We start from the raw sequence: 9,012 nt of genomic DNA on the forward strand, positions 1-9,012 counted from the left end.
GATGCATCCCAGTCGTTGTCATAAGCCTGTCCGTGACTCTCATAAAGATTATATGAAGCCCAGTAGGTCAGAACCAGAACCAGAACCAGAACCAGAACCAGAGATCTCACCGGTCGGACATCGCCCACCAGACGGTCTGCCGTGGCAATTTTGCAGAGCGTGAATGCTCTGAAACACAAACAGTACACAGCAAACATCGGCGAACAACCGTCATGTCGACGTGCGAGCCGAGGCGAGCTGTTACCAGCAGTGGAAAACTTAGAATTAGACTTTGAGACGTAAACTTAGAGACCTAGTCTTAAAGACTTAGACTCTCTTTATTAATCCTTTTGGGATGACTCCTGCAGAGAAATTGAAATTTCCAGCAGAAAATGTTCTGAATTGATTCAGGAATACATGTTTATCACAGAAAATAAGGTAAGGCCATTGATTTTCAGGTAGAAAAAATTTAACTTGTACATTTTTCTTCTTGTACAAATTTGAAATGGGTCAATTTGACCCAAATGCTTAACTTTCGAGAGGTCAGAACAGTGAGATTGCTCATTGCCTCTTAATGTTGTCACAGAGCTCCCAGTGAAGTGGATCAAGGAGCTGGAGCCAGAGACCTCGGCCCTCAAGGGCCAGCCTCTGTACATGACCTGCGAGCTGAACAAAGAGAGAGATGTGATATGGAAGAGGAATGGGGAAGTCCTGAAGAAAAAGGCCGGAAAGGTCCAGATCAACATCATCGGGATGCAGCACGCCGTGACCATCCAGAACACAACGGAGGAGGACACGGGCGTCTACACCTGCGCAGTTGCCAATCAGGAGGACGTCCAGACCACGACAAGCGTCAAAATCATCGGTAAGCAAAAGACAATGCTGTGTAGGTTCTTGATATTAAATATGAATATATCACACTTACACACATTCACATATATACAGACATATATCTCACATATTACACTTATATCACACATGTGCACACATATCACACATACACACATATATCACACATATACACACATATATCACACATACATAAGATAAAAATAAAAATCACTCCCAAAAATGCAATGACCATGATAAGGTGAGATACTATGGTCGACTGTGTGCAAAAGTGCAAAAGTGACCAGTGCAGTAGATCATAATTAACTATGTCAACTATAAAATATTAACATAATAACCCATAAACTGACTGAATAAGAACACTATGTAACAGGGACTAAGTTCTTAGATGTAAGATGTTATGACCACAGTCTAGATTATGTAGGTATTTACATAAAATGGACATTGAGAAACTGGGAAGGACATTTTTCACAGTTTTCAGCTCCTCGGCTGTGTTTTAGACTCCATTTGAGTTAAAATGGAGTCTACTAACGGGGCCTGTTGTGATGCAGTAATGTTGTTCTCCAACAGAAATAATCAAAGACTGGATTGTGAAACCACTGAGGGACCAGCATGTGAAGCCCAAGGCAGCTGCTACGTTTAAATGCGAGCTCTTCAAGGACACTCCCAACTGGAAGTGGCTGAAAGGAGAGACAGAGGTCACGCCCTCTGACAAGGTCGAGATCCAGAAGGACGGAAAGCAGCTGACGCTGACCATCAAGAACTGCCAGCCCGATGACGTGGCCGAGTACGCCATGGAGGTGGAGGGACGTGTCTACACCGCCAAGCTGACGCTAGGAGGTTTCTCTACCTTCATTTTAACATTAGTCCCTAAAATGTCCCATATTATGCTCGTGTGTGACCCTTGTGTGTCCCACTTGACCCAGACTGCTCTGAATGGTCAGTGTTTCCGGGTCTTTCACATCTGTTCTCTCTGCATCTCTGCACTGTCTTTGCAGCCAGGGAATGACTGTGTCATGGGTTTCTACCTTTATACAGGATAGTTGTGACATCACAACCGTACTGAAATTCTATTGGCTCACTGAAAGACACAGTTTTTCACACAGGGCTGTGTGGAATGAGCATTTTAATACATACACTACGGTATAAATAAAGCCCCCTGACCTGCTGGGTAATAAAAAAAGACAAGAATGTCTCACTTTTACCAATATGGGACCTTTACATACTTCCCTGCTGTTGGTTTAGATTAGATTAGACTAGATGAGATGATACTTTAGCAGAGGTTTCTACATTAAAAGCAAAAAGACAAACAAGTAAACACACCAACAAACAGGAAAACAACAGCCAATGAGCAGAGGGTATAGACTAGATGTAAAGGGGCGTCAAATAAAGGTATTTTAAAGGTAATTTAAATTTATTGTAACATGCAATTGACATAGTACCAAAAAGCAATATTGCAGTGTAAGTAAGTGACGTTAAAATTAAATTGAAAATGTAATTACAATAATATAGCAAAAGTAGGAAACCCTAATATATATGATATTTACCTGTGACCTCTGTTGATGAGTACTAACATACATTAATAAAGCACCCTGACCTGCTTTGTAGTAAAAAATAAGAAAATCTCACTTTCACCAATATGGGAGCTTTAAACACTTACGGCCGTTGGTTTGTGTTGACGAGTACTAACACAACTTCTTCCTCAGAGCGCGAGGCGGACATCTTGAAGCCCCTGGCCAGCGTGGAGGTGGTTGAGAAGGAAGAAGCCAAGTTTGAGACGGAGATCTCGGAGGATGATGTTCCCGGAGAATGGAAGCTCAAAGGAGAGGTTTTGACCAGATCCCCGGTACGACGCCATCTTGTTTTTGTATAACGTCACATGACTTGTTAATTGGGCTGCCAATAACGTCACATGACTCGTTACTAGGGCCGTCAGAAAAGAGGTTGTTTTGAGAAGATTTGTCGTCATTGTGTAACATATCGAAAAAGACAAGACATAAAAAATACTTCAAATTAGGACTTTATAAAAACAAAGATTATTTTCTTGAAATTATGATATATAAGTATGTATATATTTTTTTGTTTTGTTTTGTTTAATATTTTTTAAATATATGTTATATGTGTATTTTATTTATATATTTTTTTTATTTATTATATACTTTTTTTATTAATTTTATTTTTTATATATATTTATTTTTTATTTTGTCTTTTTTATATATTGAGAGTATTTTCAGGAAATATTGCAACTTTTTCGAAAATTAAAAAACCTGTTTTTTATGACTCTAAAAAAAATATTTTCAAATATTTTTTTAAAGACTTTTTTCTTGAAATTATGATATATATCTATATATATATATATTATTTTTTAAACTTAGACTTTTTTATAAATTAAGACTATTTTCAGGAAATATTGCAACTTTTTCGAAAATACTATGACTTTTTGTTTTTGTGTGGAAACATTAAGACTTGCAGATGATTCTCTCCACATAGCTACAGTTATCTGTACGTACTGTCCATGTGAGCTGAGTTACCCCCGAAATACGTCCCGTCTCTAACATCACTTCAGCATTAGAAACTTAAAATAATTCCTAGAACAAATTCATTTGCATTGACTCGTGGGTTAATGATGGATAATCATGCAATTAATCACGATTAAATATCAGAATGGATTGACAGCCCTAATCTTAAATCATGTATTTCTACTTTTCCATGGTCCGGTTCACTAGTTTTTATATGTAAATGCTCTGTAATGTATTCTCCAGATGTGCGACATCCAAATGGAGGGTGGGGTGCGTCGACTCATTCTGAAAAACTGCCAGTTGGATCAGGCCGGAGAAGTGTCCTACCAGGCTCTGAACGCCATAACCAGCGCCATGCTCAATGTCAAAGGTAAGACCACCTCCTGGTGTCCGGGATCCGAAACAGTCTTTCATTCTAGCTGTAAAAATAAAGGCGTAAGGTCCACTGGCAACAAAATAAAGCTTTATGTCAAGCGAGAGCGGACCTTAGATCTTTATTTAACAGGGTCATTGAGTCAAATTCATTACTTGCGCCATTCTTTGAGACTTCATGCTGCCAAGGAAGACCAGGACCCAAGGATCTCAACAATGTGATACCATCAAAATGGTGTCCAGTGTCTGTCCAATGGAAACTTGTCTGTTGTTGTCAGATTCTACATTGTGTGTAGTGTGTTCACTGTAAGTCTTCCATATTTGTACCATCTGTGGTCAGGTGTTTTATGTTGACTCTACGCACCGTGGCCAGTTTATTAGTTCCACCTTGAATGTGTCATTCCACCAGACGGGCAGTCAAGTCTCAGAGTTTAGCAGCTGTTTGATTTAACGTTAGAATAGCAGCAGCTGGTCTTAAACAGAAAGTGACCCTAGTGAAGAAAGAGCATGGCCTGAAGATCGAGCTGGAGAAAATGATGGACTGGTCCTTTACCGTTGACGAAAATGTTGGGGAATGATAACGAAGAACCCTTGTTACCCAGAAGACCGTAGTCCTGGATGAGCACTGATGAGCCCTTTATCCTTCAACCAATGGAGTCCTTTAACGCCGTTCTCCAAAGCAGAATTCCTGCAATTTGACGTTGATTGGACAGTCCTTCAACCAATCACAGCAACCAATGGGCATAGTTCAAATGACTCTGTATCCAATAAAAAAGTCTTGTAAAAGAGACGTCTGTAAAACCGTTTAAAGGACTCCTCCAACTGCCACCTAGCTCGCTTATGACTCTGTTTCCAAAGAGTTTTTAATCCATGGACTTATTTATATTTTAAAATCTTCCCATGAACTAAGAAAAGCAAAGACCTGTGACATTGTCACTACAACGTGAAGTCTTTGGGCCTGCTGGAGAAACGCTTCTACGCAGATAGTGGGACTTTATTTACCCCAAACTGGAACAGGTGCCCTTTTGGGATCCGGTATCCAGTATAAAGAATACATCCATGGTAGACTGTCATAACCTGATGCACCAGATTGTTTGTAACACAAATCATTCTGAGAAGCCGTCATGGCAAACTGTTTGCAAAAGGCCAGGCGCTTTCAAGAAATACCTGGCGAGTGATTGGATGACCCATCCGTCTATAGCACCGCCTTTGTTGGTTTGACCCAAACCACACCCATAGCTGCCAGTAGCTCGTCACCGGATGCTGGTAGTTCAGACGTGAACGAGATGGATTTTACTCTGATATTTGATATTGCAAGAATCCATCTGCTGTGCAAGGCAAATCATGCAATTTGTTCTTCATTTAAACGCCCCTGACAACCTTTAGACCCATGAAGAGGTCCTCCTCCGGGTGTACATGGTAAACTGGCCTGGGCTGTAGACTCTTGTACTGTTTTTTGTGTTTTGTTGTTGTGTTGTTGATGTTGTGTACCTGTGTTTTAATCTAGAAATCGAAATGGACTTTGTTGTCCTGCTGAAGGACGTTTCTGTGCCTGAAAAGAAACAGGCTAAGTTTGAATGCACCATCACGAAGGATGTCTCTAAGGTCATGTGGCATAGAGGTGACGACGTCATCACCCCAGACCAAAAGTATGACATCATCGATGATGGAAAGAAGCATATGCTTATTATAAACTGTTGTGAGTTTGATGACGAAGACGGATATACAATTGCGGTTCTGGGAAAAACGTCAACAGCCAGACTCACAGTGGAGGGTAAGTGACAGGCCCCCAGTACTGGACCCAGCTACCAGAACTGTTTTTATAATTCTGACTCCAGTCATTGACCTGGTTGCCTCCTCCTTCAACCTAACTCATTTGAATATCCTTTACTAATACCATTATAGGGATCAGGCTCAAATTTATCTTGCCGCTAAAGGACCAAACTGTGAAGGAAGGCACGACGGCTCGTTTCGAGCTGGAGCTGTCTCACGAGAACATCCCGGTCACTTGGTACAAGAACGACGTTAAAATTCATCCGAGCAGAACCGTGGTCACGCATGTGGACGGAAAGACGCATGTGCTAGAAATAAAGGAAGTGACTCTCGACGATACTTGCCAAATTAAGGCTGAGGCCAGAGGAATTCCTTCCATGGCCAACCTGACGGTCATAGGTAAACCGAGAGTAACATCCTGTCTTCTTTCCAGTGTCTGTCCTTCTTCTTCCCCACAGCAATTTGTACAGTTTGTCCATGTGTGTCTTTGTAGGTCGACAGAAAGACCTTTGTCCATGTTTGTGTCTTTGTACGTCCACAGAAAGACCGTTGTCCTTGTTTGTGTCTTTGGAGGTCCACAGAAAGACCTTTGTCCATGTTTGTGTCTTTGTACGTCCACAGAAAGACCATTGTCCATGTTTGTGTCTCCGTAGGTTCACAGAAAGACCTTTGTCAATGTTTGTCTTTATAGGTCCACAGAAAGACCTTTGTCCTTGTTTGTGTCTTTGTACGTCCAGAGAAAGACCTTCGTCCATGTTTGTGTCTTTGTAGGTCCACAGAAAGACCTTATGTTGTTTTTGTAAGACGAGTTTTCTGTGTCTCTATGTTGTGCATTTGTCTGTCTTGTCCCGTGTTGAGCAATTGAGACATGTTAAATGTGTTGCCATGGAGAGTCACCCTGAAATGTCCCCTATTCCAGAGGGAGATGCGTACTTCACAGTTAAGCTGCAGGACTATACTGCAGTGGAGAAAGACGAGGTGCTTCTCGATTGCGAGCTCAGCAAAGACGTTGATGTTATGTGGTACCACGACGAGGCCGAGATCAAGACCTCAAAGATGGTGGCCATCAAGGCCGAGGGCAAACGCAGAACCCTTGTCATCAAGAAAGTTGGAGACAAAGACAAAGGACAATACGTATGTGATTGTGGGACAGACAAGACAACGGCGATACTTCACATTGAAGGTAAAATCTCAGCCCCCTTCTTGACCCTTCATCGTTGACTTTGTTGCCGTTTTTGCACCTGAACCACTTTCTCCTCCTCTTCATCACATCAGTCATCAAATGTATGTCTTCTTCCTCATCTCCCCCCCCCCCCCCCCCCCCCCCCCGAAATAACCTATAACTACAAAATGTTTTAGACAAGCACCAAATAAATGACTGACCCCCATTTGGTCCCATTCACGCCAACATTGGGAGCCCATTGGTTGGTTTTGGTCCTGGTTTGTCCTCCCAGGTTCCAAAAAGGACAAAGATATGACATTTTCGTCAATTTTTCAGACTTTTTTGTAGTTTAAACCAACACCACCTGACTAGTTTTACTACTTTTTTGAATTAATGGTCAATAACCCTCATTTATATAGATTAGTGAATGGTTAAGACCAGAGGAATGAAAGAGCGTTAGAAGGAATCCATTTTTATGGTAATTTGGTTAAAAAGAAACTCAGATTTCAGATATAGACATTTTTAATGGGTCCATTTTGATCTGAAGACAACAGGACCGCTAAAGGAGGTTTCTGTAAAGGACTTTCATTAGAGGTTCCTGTATACATGCCTGTTGTTTGAGTGTGTTCATGTCCCGTGGTTTGAGTATCTAATGTCTTAATGTCTTGAGTGAGAGTTTTGTCCCTCTGTTGAACACCAGCGCGCCACATCAAGGTGGTTCGGCCGACGTACGGCGTCGAGGTCTTTGACGGAGAGACCGCTCGATTTGAAGTCGAGCTGAGCGAGGACGACGTCCACGGCCAATGGAGACTGAACGGAGAAGTCCTCAGTCCGTCCGCCGTATGTCTCTTTAATACCACCTCTTACCCATGGGTCCATTCCCTTTCCTTCTATTTAAACCCAGAAGTGGGTTTTCTTATGAATGGAAGTGAATGGACGCACGGCCTCGGTTTAGTTTTGAGTCCTCATGTTTTTACTGAAATGCTGACGTCTGTGGGTGGTCTGTAGGACGTTGAGATCGTGGAGGACGGCGCCAAACACACTCTGGTCTTATACAACTGCAGAGTGCCTCTAACCGGCGAGGTGGCGTTCGCCGCCGCCAACGCCAAGTGCTCCGCTAACCTGAAAGTGAAGGGTGAGCGTTAATGTTCTCACTTTTGCTCCTTTTTGGTGTCTTTCTGTCTTACTTCCGCTCCTTCTTTGTGTCTTTCTGTCCCGCTTCTCTTCCTTCTCGGTGTCTTTCTGTCTCACGTCTACTCCTTCTTGGTGTCTTTCACGTCCTCCCTTCTCTTCCTTCTCGGTGTCTTCTGTGTCACTTCTGCTCCTTCTTGGTGTCTTTCTGTCTCACTTCTACTCCTTCTTGGTGTCTTTCTGTCTGGTTTCTCTTCCGTCTCGTTGTCTTTCTGTCTCACTTCTCTTCCTTCTTGGTATCTTTCTGTCTCACTTCTACTCCTTCTTGGTATCTTTCTGTCTCACTTCTACTCCTTCTTGGTATCTTTCTGTCTCACTTCTACTCCTTCTTGGTGTCTTTCTGTCTCACTTCTACATCTCTTGGTGTCTTTCTGTCTCACTTCTCTTCTCTGTGTCTTTCTGTCTCACTTCTCTTCTCTGTGTCTTTCTGTCTCACTTCTCTTCCTTCTTGGTGTCATTCTCAAATATAAGATAAGTACCTTTTCTCTCAGATTTAGTGTTTTTATCTTGTTTTTAGACTATTTTTTGCAGCGTAATACAGATTTACATCCCATGTAAAGTGTTACATCCAGAATATAAGCAGCGTTATTTGGTCTTGCGTATACGTCTTGTGGGTAATTCTTCTCTTCGTCTTTCATCAACTTCCCCGAACACAACTGAGCCGAAGCTGTAATTTCCTGAGCCCTAAACGCATCCTTGATATTAACTGTATGTGTCTGGGCCAACAGAGCACCCCGTCTCATTCATTACCCCCCTGGCTGACGTGCACGTGTACGAAAAGGACGAGGCGAGGTTTGAGGTGGAGGTTTCTAGAGAGCCCAGAAGCTCCCGGTGGTTGAAGGGAGCCCAGGAGCTCGTAAACGACGACAGGTTTGAGCTCCTGGCTGAAGGAAAGAGACACACTCTGGTTGTGAAATCGGCCAGATACGAAGACGAAGCCAAATACATGTTTGAGGCTGAAGATAAACGCACATCTGGGAAGTTGATTATTAAAGGTAAATGGACTCCGGCCGGTCTGGTTGGGACATATATGTCCGCCATCTTTTCCTCCCAAAACATGTGTATGTCTGTATGGGTCTACATGTACTTCCCTATATGTGTGTATATATATAATATGTTGTGTGTGTTTGTATGGGTCTACATGTACTTCCCTACGTGTGTATATAT

The 9,012-nt window shown here is 42.3% G+C and overlaps 1 protein-coding gene across 1 annotated transcript in view; it reads left to right on the forward strand.

Annotated features, from left to right (window-relative positions):
- LOC117953076 (titin-like) overlaps window positions 1-9,012 on the forward strand; it is a 225,219-nt gene that overhangs the window by 102,092 nt on the left and 114,115 nt on the right. Inside the window, 10 exon segments of the mRNA XM_034885791.1 lie at window positions 566-844; window positions 1,399-1,668; window positions 2,535-2,674; window positions 3,591-3,717; window positions 5,227-5,493; window positions 5,625-5,891; window positions 6,412-6,675; window positions 7,355-7,494; window positions 7,663-7,789; window positions 8,574-8,906. Of these exon segments, the coding sequence (XP_034741682.1) occupies window positions 566-844; window positions 1,399-1,668; window positions 2,535-2,674; window positions 3,591-3,717; window positions 5,227-5,493; window positions 5,625-5,891; window positions 6,412-6,675; window positions 7,355-7,494; window positions 7,663-7,789; window positions 8,574-8,906 (2,214 nt within the window).

This window comes from Etheostoma cragini, chromosome 11, assembly GCF_013103735.1.
Source record: "Etheostoma cragini isolate CJK2018 chromosome 11, CSU_Ecrag_1.0, whole genome shotgun sequence".
Classification (NCBI taxonomy): domain Eukaryota; kingdom Metazoa; phylum Chordata; class Actinopteri; order Perciformes; family Percidae; genus Etheostoma; species Etheostoma cragini.